The 20,402-nt window shown below is 42.9% G+C and overlaps 1 protein-coding gene across 1 annotated transcript in view; it reads left to right on the plus strand.

The window, feature by feature from the left end:
- The window catches only part of Msh2 (mutS homolog 2), a 47,950-nt gene that overhangs the window by 13,674 nt on the left and 13,874 nt on the right, over positions 1-20,402 (plus strand). The window contains exon 8 of the mRNA XM_051175229.1: positions 9,710-9,819. Within this exon, the coding sequence (XP_051031186.1) occupies positions 9,710-9,819 (110 nt within the window). The remainder of the gene's footprint in view (positions 1-9,709; positions 9,820-20,402) is intronic.

Genomic DNA, 20,402 nt, shown 5'->3' on the forward strand with positions numbered 1-20,402 from the left:
TTTTTTGTTTTTTTTTTTTTGGTGTTGTTGTTTTTGTTTGTTTGTTTTATGAAAGGCGGGTTTAGTGCCCTCTCTGATAGGTCTCTAATAGGTTGTATTGAGTAGCACTTGATGATGGAAGCCAGAAGTCCTGAGATAACTTGGAATGTTTGCTAGTGTTCTGTGTGTGGATATATTGCAGTCCTGGGGGTTAGACACAGCTTTTGCTCTTTAGAAATGAATATTCACCAAGGTTGGTGGCTCAGTCCTGTATCCCAGCTACTAGGTGGCAAATGCAAGGCCTACCTAGGTTACAGAGTAATTCCAAACCAGCCTGGGCATCTCAGTGAGATCCATGCAGATAAACAGATAAACACACATAGCTCAGGCATTCAGGAAGAATAGGCAGGCAGATCTCTGCAAGTTTGAGGCAAGCTTGGTCTACATAGCAAGTTCCAGGCCAGCCAGGACTGTGCCGTGAGACCCTGTCTCTTAAAAACCAACCACTTAAATAAACAAAAAGAAGTATGCCAGGCATGATGGTGTAAGTCTTTATACCCACCACTCAAGAGGTAGAGGCAGTTGAATCTCTGAGATTGAGACCAGCCTGGGCCAGCTACATAAGAAGACCCTGTCTCCAAAATGAAGTGAAAAATAGCCTGGGGGTAGTTCACTGGTCAAGTACTTGCCTAGCTTACACATTTTTAGTGCTTTGGCCCAGATAAAGAGCAATGTCAGTGTTACTGGGTCTATTATTTATTAGTGGAGTAGTCACACAGAGTATCAGGAAGTTAAACAGTTTTGTTGCTAAAGACTCATGGGACAGTGTGTGTAGTTGTAGTTTGTTACAGGGGAAGGATACAGTCCAGCAGGAGTATGACATGGCAGGATGTACATCTTGCTCTTTGGAGCCACGGAACATAAGGCAGAGTCCTACAGGGACTTGTAAAATGTTTTCTTGGGGCAAAGGAATGTGGCCCAATTGGAGTGCTTGCCCAGCTTGCACAGAACATTGGGTTCAGTCCTGAGCAGTGCAGAAAGATTGGTGTGGAGGTACTCCCGGAAGTAATCCTCTGATACCATCACTCAGGAGGGTCATCCTCAGCTATTGAGAGTTTGAGGCTAGCCTGGGCTAGAGTTCTTATCTCAAACCCAAATCAGACAAACATAAGTTTGCTGCCCAGGGAGCATTTTCCTGTTTGGTAACTAGCCTCTGCAATCAGGGCTCTGAGAAGGCCATACTGTGGCAGTGTGCAACTCATCAATCCAGTAAACACTGAGAAGCTCAGCAAGCTACTTTGAATATTATATCATTTTGTGTGTTTGTGTTTGTGTGTTTGTTAGAGTCATGCCTTAACCAGCAGTCATCGCCACACACGAACCTTAACAAAAGGACTCTGTATTCCTAGCTCCCCCGGTGCTAGGTGGGAGGATTAACTTGGGTTTGAGACCAGTCTGGCCATTTTGGAAAACCCTATCACAACAGCAAGCCCACAGGCTGGCTCAAGGCTTGGTAGAATTAACTCTCAGTGCACATCTTGTGACAGGACAAAGGGTCTTGCTATTCTCATAGTTGAGGTCAAAATGAAGTTCCTGGCTTGGTGTGGTGGTGTAAGCTTATTAGCCAGTCTCTGAGTAGAAGCAGGAAGACCAGGCATTTTGTGTGATCCTTGGCTATATAGTGAATGAAGTATTTCGGGATGCTCCTTGATGGACCTGGGTTAGGCACAGACCATACCCAGATACAAAGAGATCCTTTTTTAAAGCAAGGCAAAGAGACGAGATGACTGAATCTGAATCCAGCAAATAGCTTTGCAAGTGTCAGTTGTAAGATGGAGGGGGGCGGTGTTAGAATGAACTGAGATGGGTTGATAAGTTCTGATGGGTTATTTAAATTAGGGTATAGCCAAATGGGGATTTTTGTTTGGTGGACCTTGATGTTTTGATAATTGGACCTTGGCAATCTGCCTCAGGAATGAGTCAGGCATGAGGAAGTGGCCAAATAAGGAATAGACCTTGGTGACTAGCTTTTAGGAATGTAATCTAAGGATTTAGCAAGGGGAAGGGGAGGGGCCATGCCCAGACCTATTAGAGCCCTTCATGTGAGTTCAAGGTCAAAGTAGACTGCACAACACTTGTCTCCAAAAGAAAAAAAAAAGTTACATAGTCTATATAGTTGATTAATAGCGTATTAGTGACTAAAGTCACCTAGCTTGACTGACAAATGTGTATGTGTGTACATTGTGTGGTTCATGGCTATAAAAGCAGTGTATGCAGCTGTGCATACATGTGCCCAGAGCACATGCTAGGTGCTTTCTGTGCTCTTTGCCTTACTGCCTTGGGACAGAGATCCTCACTGAATCAAATGGATACTTGTCTTTCTAGTTGGGTTGACTGGCTAGTGAGGGGGGTGGTGGTGGAACTAAGCTCAAATGCCTAGCAGCCAGACAGAGTACAGCATGGCTGCACTGCGGCATGTCCTGTCACGAGATGTGCACTGAGAGTTAATTCTACCAAGCCTTGAGCCAGCCTGTGGGCTTGCTGTTGTGATAGGGTTTTCCAAAATGGCCAGACTGGTCTCAAACTCAAGTTAATCCTCCCACCTAGCACCAGGGGAGCTAGGAATACAGAGTCCTTTATATGTCAGCTACTTAATAACACTATAGAAACTGAAGTTTGAAGACAGGGTTGTGATGAGTTAGGATAGTCACATCAGTGAGCTCTGAGTTTGATTAAGAGACCTTCCTTTGGGCTGAAGAGATGACTCAGTGGTTAAGAGCACTGACTACTCTTCCAGAAGTCCTAGGTTCAATTCCGAGCACCCACATCACAGCTCATACCTATCTGTAACTCCTGTTCCCCAGGGATCTGACACACTAACACAAACAGAGGCTAAACACAAGTGCACACAAAAGAGACCCTAACAGCAGCCTTCAGTCTTCACATGCACCAGCATCTACACAGATCTGAGCATGCATGCATATACCACATACAAACAAATGAAAAGAAAAAGCAGTAAGTGTGGCCTTGTTGAACACATGTGTCACTGGAGGTAAGCTTTGAGGTTTCATGTATGCTCAAGCCACGCCAAGCGAATCAGACTACTTCCCGTTGCCTGAAAGTCAAGATGTAGGACTTCTCCCCAGCATATAAGAGCCATGATGTCTCTTCACAGCAATAATAACCTGAGACAGTGCTCTTCCTTTTCACAGTACTTTTTATGGAAATATTCCTGTTCTAGGCTGGTGAAATCCCTGAGTGGTAAAGGCTCATCCCCAAGCCTGGCCATTGGCGTGTAATTGTCAGAACCTGTACAATGAGAAGAACTGAGTTCTGCAAGTGTCCACTGGTCCTCACACGTGGACCATAGCACATACACAAAGCAGACAAAGAAACATGCCATTTTTTTCTTAGTTCACATCATACTCAGAATGCCTCATTAGCTGTGAACTGTTAGTTTCATTAAAGTTAAAATAAGTTAGTTCTGGGGTGTTCCAATGTCCATACTCTGTGATTGTATGTTTCTCTTCTTTTGTATGTCATTTTTTCCATGATATAAATGAGTGGCATTGGTTTGCATTTCCATATTATATAATTTTGTCTGGTTTCAACAGGATCAACCAGCAATATAAGGTGATTGACCAGTATTAGGGTTACATTGTGACTCCGGAGGTAGGCGCTCCAGACAATAAAGTCAGCTGTTTTGGATCTCTCACTTTTTTAAAGTAAAACTGTTAATATGTTTTTTTTGCTCTTTTGGCCTTTTTTTTTCTTTCTTCTTTTTTTTTTTTTTTTTTTTTTTTTTTTTTTTTGGAGCCTACTACCCAGCTCCCAAATAAATACATGGAGACTTATTCTTATGAATACCTGGCCTTAACTTGGCGTGTTTCTAGCCAGCCCTCCTTAAGTTAACCCATCGTCTTTTCTCTCTCTTCTATAAATCTTAGTTTCACTGTTACTCCATGGCTGGCTGGCTGGCCGGCCCCATGTCCTCCTCTCCTTGTTCTCTTGTTGCTTCTCTTCCTCCTCGTTTCTTCTCCTGTTTACACTCTGCCTGCCAGCCCCGCCTATCCTTGCTCCTGCCTCGCTGCTGGCTTGTTTAGCTCTTTATTAGACCATCAGTTGTTTTTAGACAAGAATCTCATCTTTATATAGAGTTACGCAAATGCAGCATAAACAAAAGTCATACACCTTAAAATAATATTCTACCAAGTAAACAAGTAGCCTTTTGTTTTCTGAGAAGTCAGTACTTTTTAAAACATTTAATTACTTTATTTATTTTGGTCTTTTTGAGTCAGGGTCTCATGAACCCTGACTGGTCTGGAGCTTGCTGTGTAGATCAGGCTGGCTTCAAACTCATAGAGATCTGCCTGCCTCTGCCTCCTGAGTGCTGAGATAAAAGGCATGTACTAGCTGGGCAGTGGTGGCACATGTAGAGGCAGGTGGGTCTCTGTGAGTTCAAGTCCAGTCTGGTCTACAAAGCTACACAGAGAGACCCCCATCTTGGGGGTGGGGGGTGTATATGCTTTTGTGCTCAGCTTTTTTGTTTTGATATTGTTTTTCTATGTGATCTAGCACTTGTAAATTTTTCCATTTGCCGAATTTTCTTTCTTTTTCATTTTCCAAGACAGGGTTTCTCTATCTATCACTGACTATTCTGGAACTCAAGCTGTAGACCAGGCTGGCCTCGAACTCAGAGATCCACTGGGAGATCCACTGTCTCTACTTCCTGAGTGCTGGGATTAAAGCCATGCACCACCAACACTTGACTACATTTGCCCTATTTTCAGAAACAGATTCTAAGGCTGGTTGTTGCAGTGTACACCTTTAGTCCTAGCACTTAAGAGGGCAGAGGCAGACAGTCTGAGTTTGAGGCCAGCCTGGTCTACAGAATGAGTTCTAAGACAGCCAATACTATGTAGAGAGATTCTGTTTCAGTGATCAACAAAACCCACCAGAATAAATAAAAAGCATTCTAGTCTGTGTCCTTTCTTGGTACCAGTCTATGCCTTCCTCCTTCTATTTGAGTTTCTGAAAGCCTGTACTTCTTTCATTTGCTTCCCTCCTCGACCACAGGGCCAAGCTGACATTTGCTGAGTTAGCTGTTTGCTGTTCAGTCTAGCAAGCAGATGTTGGTAAACCCTATGCTGAGGTCTTGTTCTGTTGTGTTCCTGATTTCTTTGTTCTGTGGGTCCTCCCATCTCCATCAGTTTTGAAGAGTTCAGCATGGTTACTTAGCAGTTGATAGAGAAAATCAAAACAGACTAATTTGTAATAAAAGAAAATAAAGCAATATATTGTTTTAGAGCAAAAGTATGATTTTTTAAAAAGTAGGTTAGCATATATTATTTCTAGATATTACATATAATTTACCATATTGTAATGTTTTCGGTTTTGATTAATTCTAGGCTTATTGTTAGTCCAGAAAAACACTGAAAGTAAGGTTTCTTCACAGACAGCAGGGGGCAGCAACTGTATGGAAAGTAGATTTGCAGTGATCAAAGTTTTTCTCTGTAAGAAAATAGGCACTTGCTGTCTTATTCAGAGGTCCTAGCAGGTGCTCAACACCCTTGACAAAAGAGCATTTCTGTCTTGGGGAAGGTGGCTGCGTAGCTTTAGTTGGGATCCCTGGGAGTGGTAGGGAAGGGATGATACCTGTCTTAGTTATTGTCCTATTGCTGTGAAGCGACGCCATGACCGCGGCAACTCTTATAAAGAAAGCATTTAATTGTGGTGGCCTCTTACAGTTCAGTTGTTTACTCCATTGTCATGGTGGGGAGGGAGCATGATATCGTGGAGGCACACGTGGTGCTAGCAGGCTGCATGTTGATCATAAGGCAGCAGGAAGTAGACTGAGACACTGGGCGGTATCCTGAGCATAGGAAACCTCAAAGCCCAGCTCTGCAGTGACACACTTCCTCCAACAAGGCCTACCCACTCTAACAAAGCCATACCTCCTAATAGTGCCACTCCCTATGAGTCTATTGGGGCCAGTTACATTCAAACATGTCAGCAGGATAACATGCTAAAGCTTGATTGCCCTAACATCTAGAAAAGGGGGATTTTAAAAGACAGAATTGGCCTTTATTGCTGTCTCAAAGGTGCTGGGGTACAGTCTAAAATAACAAATTTCTAGCAGATTAAAACAGCTAATCAAGTATATCCATTATTTTGTGCCCTATTTATCTACCTTTTGTTTAAGACATTATTACAACTATTTAAGAAGTAATTATTTTGTGTGTGTTTCATTTCCATGTCTGCCGTGTTTGTGTATGTACTGTGTTTGGCTGGTGCTTACTGAGGTCAGACGTGGGTGGTCAGATCCCCTGCAACTGAAGTTACAGACAGTGGGTGCTGGGGTTTGGATCCTGGCCCTCTGGAAGAGCAACCAGTGCTTTTAACCATCGACCTGCCTGCCATTGCAATTTTAATGGTGTGTGCATCAAATCCTTAGGTTGCTTGGTGTAGGCATTTTCACAGTACTCTGCCTGTCTGTGAGCATTGGGTGTTTTCAGTTTATCTCCAGCCCTGATCCCACTTCAGTTCATTTAAGAAGCTGACAGTTCCCAGCATGATATTTAAAATCCACAACCCTTATTTGGTGAACCTAAGTGTCAGAGTTAAAGATCAGTGTTTGATTGCTTCATGTTTCCTTTGCTCTCTTCCTACCGCCTGTCTGCTGTGTGCTTACCTCGTTCCACAAGGCTGAATGACCGTGACACTGTGGTCCTTTCCTTTGTGGAGATTGCTTGAGAGTGGAAGGGAAGGAGCGATCATAAGGAAATAAATAAGCAAGAGTTCAAATACACAGTAAAATGTAAAGAAGACTGCAGCCTAGGGAAATGCTAGATGCACTCAAAGAAGGCCTCTTTTACGAAATTGCTACTTGCTACCAGAGAGTCAGCTCAGCACTTAAGAGCACAGGCTGCTCTTTCGAAGACCTGGGTTTGATTCCTAGCAACCACATGGTTGCTTACAGCTGTCTGTATGTCCAGTTCTAGGGGATCTGATGCCCTTTCTCCCTGGATACCAACTGAAACACGGACATACATGTAGGTAGAATACCACCTATATACTTAAAGTTTTAAAATTTGAGGAAAGAAATTGCTGTTGCTGTACATAGTGAGTGGCTGACACCTGTAACCTGCAAACTCAGTAAGCTAAAGCAGGAGGGAGGAGTGCCGTAGTTTCAGAGCAGTGTGGTCTGCAGTGAGACCCTGTCTCAAAACCAAAACAAGCAAGAAGAAAGGAAAATAAGAGATTGCTTTCCAGCGTCGGACTTGAATGACAAAACACAGTCAGCTTGTAGGATGTGAGGCTGGGAAACCTACCGTATGAGCCAGTGAAGTGTTGAAGGCTGGCAGGGGTCAGATGAGTGTGCAGAGTGAATGAAACTGAAGTGATTAGTAGTAGTGCTAGAAAATAACTTGAGTTTGAGACCAGTCTGATCTAAGGAATGAGTTCCAGGACAGCCAGGGATACAGAGAGAAACCCTGCTTTGAAAAAAACCCACAAAAACTTAGTCATTCCAGCAGCCTCTTAGAATCTTTTCAAATGCATCAATTATGAGGCTGGAGAGATGGAGGGATACTTAAGATTGTGTGCTGCTCCCACAGAGGACCAGAGTCTAGTTCCAAGGACCCACACTAGGCAGCAAACAACACATTCATTATAGCACCAGGAGATCCAATATCTTCTTATGGCTTCCAAAAGGACACATACACACACAAATTTGGATAGAATCTGGCAGCTAAGGTTCAGTAGAGGTTAGAAATCAAGAAAGGAATCTCAGGATGGTAGTGAGAGGATACAAGAGTCTGTTGGAGAGGGTTTTAAGAGTCTCACGTCTATAACAGGTATTTTTGTTTTCTTTATATAACAGGTATTTTTTTAATACCATGGAAATTTTTAAAACATGTTTATGTATTATACCTGCATGTGTGTGCACCACTTTTATGCCTTGTGTCCTCTGAGAATGTTGAACCCTGGAAGTACATATACGTACACACACACACACACACACACACACACACACACACACACACACACACTCAGAATTTAGTCCACATGTTGGTGGTTGGGATTTTTTTTTTTTTAAGCATTGGCAGATGTTCTTGTACCTACCCTTCATCTACATATCCTAACATAGTGGAAAGCAAAGTGGACAGTAACACCTTTGACATCTTCATTGCTAAGGTTTGTTCATAGTGGAAGTGGCTTAGATTTTGTGAGACAGGCTCTCATAGTATAGTAAGGCTGTCTTCAGAATTTGTGATTCTCCTGCCTCAGTCTTCAAATTGCTTGGCTTGCAGGGTCATACTGATGTATCCCACTGAAAACATACATGAGGGTGGGAAAGAAAGTCATTCTGCAATCCAGCATCACTGTTTTGATTGGCTGCCATTCATCCTTTTACCAGTAGTTTCCAAGCCAAGGAGATAAAGAGCCAGGCATTGTAACACAACAGACATTATGTAGGCAAAGTGTTGTTTACAGTCTGTCTAAATGTTTCACACATATGTACTGTTTTCTCAGTGGGTTAGAGGCTGTTGTGATTAATAGTGAAACATGACTTCATGATAGCTTTTCATCATTCTCATTCAAGAGCTATTGAAACTGCAATTTGTTACTTTGGTAATAAATTCGGTGGGTAAGGGATCACTTGCAGAATTCCTGTAATTTATTTGCGATGAGGAAAAAAATCCTTGGGTCCCAAGTAGTAATTGTAGATGAAGTTTTCCTTCACCGATGGCCTGCTCCCAAATAACCAACACAGAGGCTTAATAGTATTTACAAATGCTTGGTCGACAGCTCGGGCTTGTTACTAGCTAACTCTTACAGTTAAATTAACCCGTGTTTCTTATCTATGCTTTGTCACGTGGAGCATGGCTTATTACCTCATTTTGTATACGTCCTGTTTCCTCAGCATCTGGCTGGCATCACTTCTGATCCACCCTTCATCCCATAAATCTTAGTCTGGCTCTCCTGCCTGACTTTTATCCTGTTGAGCTATTGGCCAGTCAGCTTGTTTATTAAACCAATCACAGTGACAGTTATTCACACAGTGTACAGAAGGACTATTCCACAGCAGCTAATTACTAGTGGCAATGTCTAGTAACTGTCCCTGTGGAACACTGCCTAGGTGCGTATTACCTCACACACCTATCTTCTGTCTGTACTGACAAGGAAAAGAGGGCTTAGGACACCATGTTGTAGATGAGAAAGCCAAAGAGCAGAAAGCTTGGGGCTGGCATCCAGTTCTAACTTAGTTCCTTGAGGTTTACTTTGTTGATCTGATTCCCTTTCTCACATAGTTCCCCAGCATGACTCTTACACGTCCAAGTTTAGTTTAAATACTTGATTTAGCCTCTGTTAATAGGAACACTGTGTTGTTGATGGAATTTAGAAATGTAAATTAGAAGTCTTATTTTAATTTCTTTGACTTTGTCTTATTAGATCTGCAAGAAACAATGCTCATGTAGTCATAATTAATGTTTCTGTATTGCTTATGAAGAAGACAGACATTCAGGGAAGGCAATTTCATTGTAGGAGGCATTGGTGCTGTCACAGTATTTCCCTGTCTATAGAATAAATTTGGTATTCATTTTGCATTAAAACAAAAATAGAATTAATTTGGATATCTGCACAGTTTGTGCTTTGTGGCTCAAGTGGTGTTCATTATTTTTATTTTGTTATGAGCTGTTTTATTTTTGTTTTTGCTTTGTTTTAGGAAGACACGAGGCATTGTTGTTGGCAGTTTTTGTGACTCCTCTTATTGATCTTCGTTCTGATTTTTCAAAATTTCAAGAAATGATAGAAACAACTTTGGATATGGATCAGGTATGCAGTTTACATTTAATCTCCACAGCAAAAATATTTTTGGAAAGGAAAGGGTAAGCATAAACAAACTGAAAAAGCATGTGAGAAAAAAGAATGTCTGGTTTCTCTTGATGCGGTGGGCAGGTGTCCATCCCGATGCTCCATCCAGCCCAGTCCCTTTAAAACAGCAATCATTTCAGTGAAGGTAAAAGTGGGCGGCAGAGTGATGGTAAGTGCCTCTGGTTACCCACCTGCCTCATTCAGAATGTTGAAAGAGAAGGATTATAAGGATGTACACTGTTCCAACGTGAAAGGAAATAGCGTCATAAATTGGATTCCAAATGTCCAAGACAGAAGGGATTTCAGTGTTGGCCATGGTGGCTCATGCAATCTCAGCTCTCAGGAGACTGTGAAACGGATTGTATGAGTTCACACTCAGCATGGACTATAAGGAAAGACTGTCTCAAAACAATAGAAGAGTTAGGGTAAATGAAAACATTTATTTTCCCTGTAGAGAAATTGTTTTTTTGTGAGGGGGATAATTTGTGCATAAAATGTACATAAATGTTTTGTTTTTAAAGACTTATTTATTTTTATTTTATGTGCTTTTGCCAGCATGCATGTCTACACTATGTGTTTATCTGGTGTCCACGGGAGCTAGAAGAGGTCATTTGATAGTTGTGCCATGTTTTTTCCTCTTTTGTCTTTTTGAGGAGCCCACCACTTGGCTCCCAAACAAATCACACACGGAATCTTATTACTCATGAATGCCTGGCCTTAGCTTGGTTTGTTGCTAGCCAGCTTTTCTTAAATTAGCCCACTTACGTTTTCTGGCTGGGCTTTTGTCTTTCTTCTGTATATCTTTTCTTCTTACTCCGTGTCTGGCTGGGTGTTTGGGGGGCTGGGTGGTTGGATGACTGGGGGGGTTGGGTGACTTGGGGGCTGGGTGGTTGGGTGACTTAAACACCTGAGCTAAATTTCTGATTAAATGACCCTGCAGGGAATGTGTACTCAAATTATTGGTATCAGGCTAATGGCTTGGTTGACTAAATTGTTAGTCTTTGGTTCTTAGTACCTGTCGATTTATTTGAGTTGATAATTTGCCCTATGTGATCTTGCTTTATTTTGTTTGCATTAGATTATGTATGTATTTGTGTTTGTGTGTGTGTACAGGTGTGAGAGCAATTCTAAAAAGAATGAAATAGAAATTATAGTTTAAAAAGGCTAAGATAGGTTAGGTTTAATTGCTAGAGACCCTCTGGGGACCTGGTTTCTTCCTTTCTCCCCCCCCCCCCCCCCCCCCCAAGACAGGGTTTCTCTGTGGCTTTGGAAGCTGTCCTAGAACTAGCTCTTGTAGACCAGGCTGGCCTTGTAGATCCGCCTGCCTCTGCCTACTGAGTGCTGGGACTAAAGGCGTGCACCACCAATGCCTGGCTAGGACCTGGTTTCTTGAACTCTGTGATTTTAATTCAAGCCGGTTTCCTCTTTGACTCTGAAATGGTTTCCAGCAGTAGGTGAGCCACCGTGATGGGACCATTTGGAGCAGTGATTGCAGTAAGAGATAGAGCAGGTGATTGGCTCTAATCAGGGTTGGTTATAGGATTAGCTTCCTGCAGAGGGGAAGAGACACTTAGTATGAGCATTGCAGGGAGGGGAAGGAGTGCTGTGTCCAGCAGCAGTTACTTCCCCGTCACTGTGACTGGAGGCTCTCTCTCACAGTTTATAATGTGATGCTGTCTTAGTAGTCACAGTCTTTATTCGAGTGACATGCCTCCAAACTTATCCCAGATTATAAGGCAAATTCAAGCTTTCACCATCATCACGGGTATTTGTAATGAATTCAGGCATTTACATCACACTTTTAGAACCACTTTGAGAAATTCTCCAGGGACTCATCGGTTGTTTCATATCTAATCTTTGAGAGCCTCACTGTTTCCAACTGTGTTCTCCGGAGTTCAGGTGATGAAAGACCTGCCGTTTACACAGTGTACTCTGTGTGTCCCGTCCCCCCCCAGCTTTGTAAGTGCTTCTGTGGCTGATTTCCATAAATCCTTTTTTTTTTCCCCTGCTTTTGAAATAAACGTAGATCAAAATTATCCTAAGCCGAGATTCCAAGGTTGCCATCGACTTTCACAAAACTGTACACTTTTCCATTATCGGTGTTTCGGTGAATTATTATTAATCTTTAAAGATTTTTTTGGACCCTTTTGTCCAGGTATACAATTTATCTTGAACATAATCCAACCCAGATCTTTCCACTTGCCCTGGGTCTCCACCGTCATGTCTTCCTTTTTACAATAGTGTACTGTCTCCTTAGCCCTGCCTGTATGCTCAGAGTATGGTGCTACCCAGTGACAACCCACTAGTGGCCCACACTCAGGAGAAAGCACTTCCCCTTCCTTCCCTCGTAGCTGTAATCGTCAGTAGTGCCTGTTGGGGAGTGTCGTGCACCCCTTGCTTGATGTGTGCTGAAGCATTTACCCGCTTGCCCTTATTTAGGGACCTGTACCTGCTGTGAGAGCAATGGCCCTGTTGTGTCCAGAAAGAATTTCTAGTACCCCTCCCCATCCTTTCCCCGGGCTCTCACCTTCTCTTCACTTGATCTCCCATGCTGTTAACACGAGTCACTCACCACCCTGGGTGTGCGTGTGTGTCGGTGTATGATAGAAATGTTCTTTTTCAACCTGAGCACTCAGTAAACCCTTATGAGTCTCTGAATTAATTACTGACCACTGCAGAGAGAAGCTTCTCTGGCCAGGGTTGAGGCAGCACTGATCTGGGTATAAAGGCATAAATAATCAATAGGCAGCTTGATGTGTCCATTTAGGAAAATGGCATTTGTAGGTTTCCCCCACCAAGGGCCAGTGACTTTCTAGCCATGGGCTTCTGACCAGGTTTACAGTGTCTGGAAGGAATTTTCTTCTGTGGAACAGGCCTGAGATCCAATCAGAAAGCAGTCCCCAAAGAACTCCATGCTGGCCAGTTTGATGTTAACTTGACGCAAGCTATAGTCACCTGAGAGGAGGGGTCCTTGAATGAGAAAATGCCTCCATAAGATGGGGCCATAGGCCAGCTGGTAGGGCATTTTCTTAGTGGTTGATCGGGGAGGGCCCAGCCCACTGTGGGTGGTGCCATCCCTGGGCTGCTGGTTCTGGCTTCTATAAGAAAGCAGTCTGCGCAAGCCATGGGAAGCAAGCCAGTAAGCAGCTCTGCTCCATGGCCTCTGCATCAGCTCCTGCCTGCAGGTTCCTGTCCTGCTTGAGTTCCTGTCCTGACTGCCCTTGTCTCCCCAAGTTGCTTTTGGCCATGGTGTTTGCTCACAGCAATAGGAACCCTGACTAGGATGCTTATGTTGCACCTTGTCTGTTGTCAGTTGATGGCATTGTAGTCTGCAGTGTCCACCAATGATGAGATAGAATCAGTGATAGCTTTTCTCTCCAGGTGGCCTGCACAGCACGTTCCTTTGATGTCCCCTTTGATGTCCCCCATCCCCCCACCCTACATGTAGGGTGATGCCTTCCAGGAGGGGTCATCTATATCTGTCAAGTGATTTGGAGTAGGGCCTAGGCCCTCCCTCCTGCCTCTAGGGTAAGGGAGTATCCCTCCAAGGTGAACATCCTCCCAAAGTCCTTTTATGCACCAGGGATACATCCTGGTTCCACTGTCAGAGGTCCCTTAGACTGCCCCAGGCCTTCTAACTGAGACCTATGTTCAGGGGGTCTGTCTCCGTCCAATGCTGGATTCCCAGCTATCAGTCTTGGGGCCCATTAGCTCCTCCTTGTTCAGGTCAGCTGTCTCTGTGGGTTTCTGTAGCCTGGTCTTGTCCTCCCTCTCTGCATTTGGATTCCAGTTTGGCTTGGTGTTTAGCTATGGGTGTCTGCTTCTGTTTCCATCAGCTATTAGATGAGGGTTGTATGATGGTGGATAAGTTAGTCATCAATCTCATTATCAGGGAAGGGCATTTAAGGTAATCTTTCCACTGTTGCTCAAATTGGGGTCAGTCTTGTAGTCTCTGAACATTTCTCTAGAGTCAGTTTTCTCTTCAAACCTATAATGGCTCCATCTTTTATGGTATCTCTCTCTCTCTCTCTCTCTCTCTCTCTCTCTCTCTCTCTCTCTCTTTCTTATGTGTTCCTCCCCTGACTCAATCTTCCTAGTCCCATGTGCTTTTCTTTCCTCCCCTCCTCTCCTAGCTTCCTCTCCAGTCACTGCCCCCACCCCCACTCCCAATATGCTCAGGAGATCTTGTTCCTTTACCCTTCTGTGAGGGACCTTGTATGAATCTCTTAGAATCCTCCTTGTATCCTAATTTCTCTGGTGGTGTGAATTATAGGCTGGTGATCCTTTGCTTTATGTCTAAAATCCATATATGAGTGAGTACATACCATGTTCCTCTTTTTGTGACTGGGTTACCTCATTCAGAATGGTTTCTTCAAGTGCCATCCACTTGCCTGTGAATTTCAAGATTCCATTATTTTTTTCCGCAGAGTAGTATTCCATTGTGTAGATATGCCACATCTTCATTAACCATTCTTCAGTTGAGGGGCATCTAGGTTGCTTCCAGGTTCTTGCTGTTACAAATAATGCTGCTATAAACCTAGTTGAACAGGTGTCTTTGTTGCATGAATGTGGATCATTTGGTTATATGAAACCCACTTTACTTTCTTATATGTCCCAGGGCTACCTGTCCAGGGATAGTACCACCCAGAGTAGACTGGTTTCTTCCCCATGGCTATCAGTCCAGGAAGTGCCCCACAGGCTCACCTACAGGCCAGTCCTGAGTGCATTTTCTCATTTATGCTCCCTCAGATGACTTGAGCTTGTGTCAAGGTGACAAAGTAAGCCACACAGCTGTCATTATGTGTTGAACACTGTTCTTCCTTTCTCATTTCTGGACTACAACTGGAACATGTTGGGCTCTGCCGTTGTCAGTGATGTGTTTAGTCCAGCAGTTGTTTTCTTTCCAGTGATTGTACTTTTTATTTATAAAAGTGTTTTAGTTCAGTTTTAACTTCCTACTATCTTAAGTAGTAGCTGTTTCCCTAAATGTCTTAAATATTTCATTTTCCATATCTAAAGTTAATTAATTAAAATTAGTGTTTGGTGCTGGGGAATGAACCACAGATGCCATGCATAATATGCTCGGCTCCTTAGTGATACCTGTAGCCTTTTCTTGGTCTTGGGTTGTATGCTGTTTCTTTTTGAACCCATGCATATGTTCATACTGGTGTGTGTGTGTGTGTGTGTGTGTGTGTGTGTATATGTGTATGTATGTGTGTGTGTCTGTGTCCTGCATGCATATGTGTGTACATGTGTGTCCTGTTGTTTTTTTTTTTTTTTTCCCTCATACATTTTTCAAGTGTGGATGGTAAATTTGTATGTAGCTGGATTTTGTGTAAATTGTATAGATCTTCTCTTGAAGTCACTTTCAGCACCCAGGGTTGCCTGCCTGTACCTCCTTTTAAGTTTCTTTTCAACTTTCCTTCCAGTGAAGATTTAGCTGTGAATGAGAATATAAACAAGATGCAACAGTGAATACAAGATTGGAAGTGTTGTGTTGTTTGTTTTAACTGGGATTGGGACTTTAGTTTGGTCCTGACAGTCTAGGTGCGCCGGCCCGGCTGGTGGGGTGTGCGAGCAGCTTCTGTGACAGGAACCTGGCTCCTGTCTTGTTGCCTCACCAATGTTGTGCTTGTCTCCATCTTCAAAGTGCAAGGGGACTCGCCGTCGTTCCAGCCAGGCAAGCTGTGTCGTTTATTTTGGTGATGTTACACATGACTTGTGCTCTGTTCCCTTGGCCTGGATTGATTCCGAGCCCCACGCCTGCTTCTGAGGGGAGCTGAAAGATTACCTTTGATCTCAGTTGTATGCCTTACTAAAATAAAATCCTTTTGATCACAGTAGAAGCAGGGGCAATAAAAAAGCCAGCAGCCAATACTGGTTTGTCTGCCAGCACAAATAGTAGACAGTTGTTATCCAAACCCTATTATTGATACAGGCAGATTCTGCCTTCTCTTCCTTCTTCAGGACTGAGTATTAGGGCTGCTATTACTGTGATGAAACACCATGACCAAAGCAGCTTGGGGAGGGCCATCATCAGATGAAGTCAGGACAGGAACTCCCAACAGGGCAGTATCCTGGAGGCAGGAACTGATGCAGAGGCCATGGAGGGGTGCTGCTTACTGGCTTGCTCCCATGGCTTTTCAGTCTGCTTTCTCATATGGGAGCCCAGGAATGGCACCACCCACAATGGGCTGGCCCCTCCCCCGTCAGTCACTAAGAAAATGCTTTACAGCTGGATCTTATGGGCACATTTTTTTCAAATGAGGGTCTACCTTGTGTTAAATTGATATAAAACTAGTCAGGATAATTTATTTTTAAAACAACAACAACAAATAGGGTCTCATCTGGCCAGCCTGGAACTAGCTATGTATAGAAGAAGATCAGACCAGCTTCAAATGCCCTGGGATTAAAGGCTCATGCCACCAGGCCTGGCCTGAAGTAGGTGTTAAAACAACGTCTGGGCTGTATGCTTGAGAGTCTTCACTTGGCCTGGGTTAAACTGGAATATTCTCCAACTGCTCATTTATTTGGGAAAGTATGCTTATAGTATTTTGTCTAACAATTTTGGGGTAATGGAGCTTTTTAAAGTTAGCATTTAAAAATACCCTGGGCTAAAGAGTTGGCTCAGCAGTTAAGGGTACATGTTGTTCCTGCAGAATACCCAGGTTTGATTTCAGTACCCACGTGGTATGGTAGCTCACAACTATCTGTAACTCCAGTTCCAGGGGATCCTATGTCCTCTTCAGACCTCTAAGGTCACCAGGCACACATGGTATGAAGACACACAAGCAGGCAAGTCACTCATCTACATAAAACATTAAAATATATAAAACCTACAAATATTTTAAGAAACTTAGTTTCTTTTGTATTTATTTGCTCTTTAATTCCTTTATGTTATTATATACATCCTCTACAAAATTAGTAATTTGATTTCAGCAAAATCTCTGCTTTGTGGTATTGATGAGTTCTCTAATGACTTAGTGAAGGTTTAACTTTTCGTTTTTGTTTTTGGGTTTTTTTTTTTTGTTTGTTTGTTTGTTTGTTTGTTTGTTTGTTTGTTTTTTTTTTTTTTTTGAGACAGGGTTTCTCTGTGCAGCCCCGGCTGTCCTGGGCTTGTTCTGTAGACCAGGCTGGCTTTGAACTGACAGAGATCCTCCTGCCTCTGCCTCCCAAGTGCTGGCATAAAGGTGAGTGCCACCAACGCCCAGCTCCTCTCATTCTTTTGTTTCTTGGTTTCAGTCCCCTCATAAGCTTCCTGCTTGTCAGTTTGTCACCTGTCAATGACTTTTTCCTACTTGCTAGGTAGGTGTTTGAAGGACAGTACCGTATGTGGAGTGAGCGACAGACTGCTGAAGGATGATCATTTGATGTGTTCCCTTTAGCGACATTTATTTTGGTTAAGTTAAAATCCGGTTGTTCATTTCCCTTGTTTTGCTTAGGTCTTCCAGCAGCTCTTTCTTTTTCCATTTTTGTTTTAAACATGTATCTGTTACATACTTATTTTATGTGTATGCAGGAGCCAGAGACGGGTCAGAAAGAGGTTATTGCTTCCCTAGAACTGTAGTTACAGGTGGTTGTGAGTCACTGTGGGTGCTGGGAATGGGAGCCGAACTTCGGACCTCTTCAGAGCAGTTAGCTGCCCAGCCACCTCTCCAGCTTCCCAGAAGCTTTCAGAACTTTATTTTCTTAATTTGAGAACTAGTGAGAATTCTGGGGTTCTGGGTTGTGGGGTTGAGGATGGAACTTGGTAAGGAATCTGCCACCAGCCTCTGCAGGTTCACTGGAAGAGACAAGTTATTAGCACACTTTCAGTGCAGCTTGACAGCATTATTTTCCCCCTGCAATTGTCTTAAATATTGGTCCTTATTTCTGGATAATCTTCATTATATGTTTAAATGTCTATTAATACTCTGTTCTATTGATAAATTATTATGCACATATTTTATCTTCCAGTTGTACTATAAAGATATAGAAACTTTATCTAGCCTTATGTGCCTTCCGTGTTTACTTTGCTTCCATTTCATCATTCCCATAGGTTGAATTCCCAGTAGAATTGTAGTGTCAAAGAATGTGAATTATCCTGAGTCTTACTGCGTTTTGCCTCACCCCCACCTTTTAAAAAAGATTTTTAAAAAAGATTTGTTTATTATGTATACAGTGTTCTGTACTGCATGTATCCCTGCAGGCCAGAAGAGGGCACCATATCTCATAGACGGCTGTGAACCACCATGTGGTTGCTGGGAATTGAACTCTGGAAGAGCAGCCAGTGCCTTTAACCTCTGAGCATCTCTCCAGCCCCCTGCTCTTTTCTCTCGCTCTCTCCCTCTCCCCCTCCCCCTTCCCCCCTCTCTCTGTCTCTCTTTTGAGACAAGAGTTTTTCTGTGTGGCTTTGGAGTTTGGAGCCTGTCCTGGAACTGGCTCTGTAGACTATCCTGGTCTGGAACTCACAGAGATCCACCTGCCTCTGCTCCCAAGTGCTGGGATTACAGGTGTGTGCCACCACCGACTGACTTGTCCTTTTCTTTTTAAGGCAGGGTTTCTCTTTACAGCTCTTAGAACTTGCTCTGTATGTAAACCAAGCTGGCCTTAAACTCAGAGATCTGTCTGCTTCTGTCTCCTAAATGCTGGGATTAAATGAAATGTGCACCACTATGCCCAGCCACTGCTCTTACCCCTTCTAAACAGTTTATCAACTTACACTTTCACCAGATGTGAACGAGTGTGTGGTTTCATCAGATCCTCGCTGGTGTCTGCTGTGGTAGGAAAGAAGCTGTGGCGGAATGCGCCTTTATCAGGGAAGCTGTAGAATAGCTCAAGGCTGTTTAAATATTCATATCTCTCATTACAGCGTTCCCCTCTCCCTTACCTTGCCATTCATTTTAGATGCTTGTGCCTGTTCGTTTAATGACCCTAATACTTAATATGCATAGACGTGCCTTGACAAAAAAGAAACAGTACCCTTTATATTTTTACATTTTTGGTAAAACTGATAGCATATCTTCTTTAAAAATATCTACTCAAAATTTTAGCTTTTAATATTTATGTAGTTGAACTGCTTTATTTATTTATTTATTTTTGCTGCTAGCTTCCTGTAATTGACTTTTATTTCTTTTGTAGTTCACTTTAGGGGTGTGAAGGTGTGCTCTGATTAAGTGGATGATAATTGGGAGCACTTTGTTTCAGCCTTATTTAATGACTGTGTTTTTGTCATCTTGTTTTAGAAAATTGACTCACTCTCATATTAAGCTTTTATGTATAATTGTCTATTTAATAGTTTTAATGCCTGGTACAGGTAGACTTCTTTTTAAAATGTTCCTTGGTAATTTTATTTGTTTAAATTTTAGTCATTTGTTTTAAAAAAAGAACAATCGTTGGGCTTGAAGAGCTGTTACCATTTAAGTGCCTGTTTCCATGGTATAACCCATCACTTGAAACCAATTCTGTTAAATCTTCTAATAAATTGTCTTTAAAGGTCTCTACATAATAAAGACTTGAAAATTTCATGTATGTCTTTGCTCTTATAAATGAGATTCATTTTTCATTAGAGTTTCTTGTTAGTTAATAGTAGGTGCAAAAATCAGGCGTGGGGTTGCATATCTTTAATCCCAGTAGTTTGGAGCAGAGGCAAACAGATCTCCAAGTCCTGGTTTCAGGCCAGCCTGAGCTAGCTACACGTTGAGACCCTGTCTCCAAAAAGTAATGTAGGAGCAGTTTACAAAAACAGTATTTAAGAGCACCATGGCTGGGTTTGGTCTAGCTTTTACCCCAGCCCCACCCCAAAAATGTGTTTTTAAATTTGGGTGAGTGTTAGGGACCTGGACTTCTTTATCCAGACTGCCTCCTAAAATGGTACATAGTCCCTGATGTTCCTGCCTCTGCCTCCCAAGCGGTGAGGTTACAGGTGTGCACCGCCATGCCAAGTGGATTGTATTTTCTTACTGATTTTGCATATGTGGGTGTGGGATGATTGCGTGAGCTCTAGGGCTGTACCTGTCCTGTCCTCAGGATTATAGGCACACATGAGGGACTTGGGGATTTGGACTGAGAGTGTGCATCCTTATAGTGCCTTAGCTGAACTTCAATTTAAAGAAAATAGTTTTTCAGGTTTCTAATTTCTTTGTTCGTTTTTTGTTTGTTTGAGATAAAAGTCTCACTATGTAACCATGGCTGGCCTAGAGCTCACTCTGTAGACCAAACTGGCTTTGAGCTCTCACAGACAGAGATCTTCTTGCCCCTGTCCTCTGAGTATTAGGATTAAAGACAAGTGCTACCGTACCTGGCAGCTATACAGGTGTGCCAGTCAGATGATAACCTTGTGTCACGTCGTCTCCAGGGGTGGAGCTTGTGTCCTCCAGGCTTGCCATGTAAACTGTTATGGTTCTTTTACCTCTGAGCCATCCAGACTGCACTAACTAGATACAGCTTCCTAGGAGTTGTTGTTTTGGGGGCTGGGAGTGGGGTGCTATGCCGAGTTTGCTCTGTTGTTTGCGATTCTTCAGATCTTTTGTCTGAGAAAAGCTGTAGTTTGTCGATGGTTCTGA

Source organism: Phodopus roborovskii, unplaced genomic scaffold, assembly GCF_943737965.1.
Source record: "Phodopus roborovskii unplaced genomic scaffold, PHOROB, whole genome shotgun sequence".
Lineage (NCBI taxonomy): Eukaryota > Metazoa > Chordata > Mammalia > Rodentia > Cricetidae > Phodopus > Phodopus roborovskii.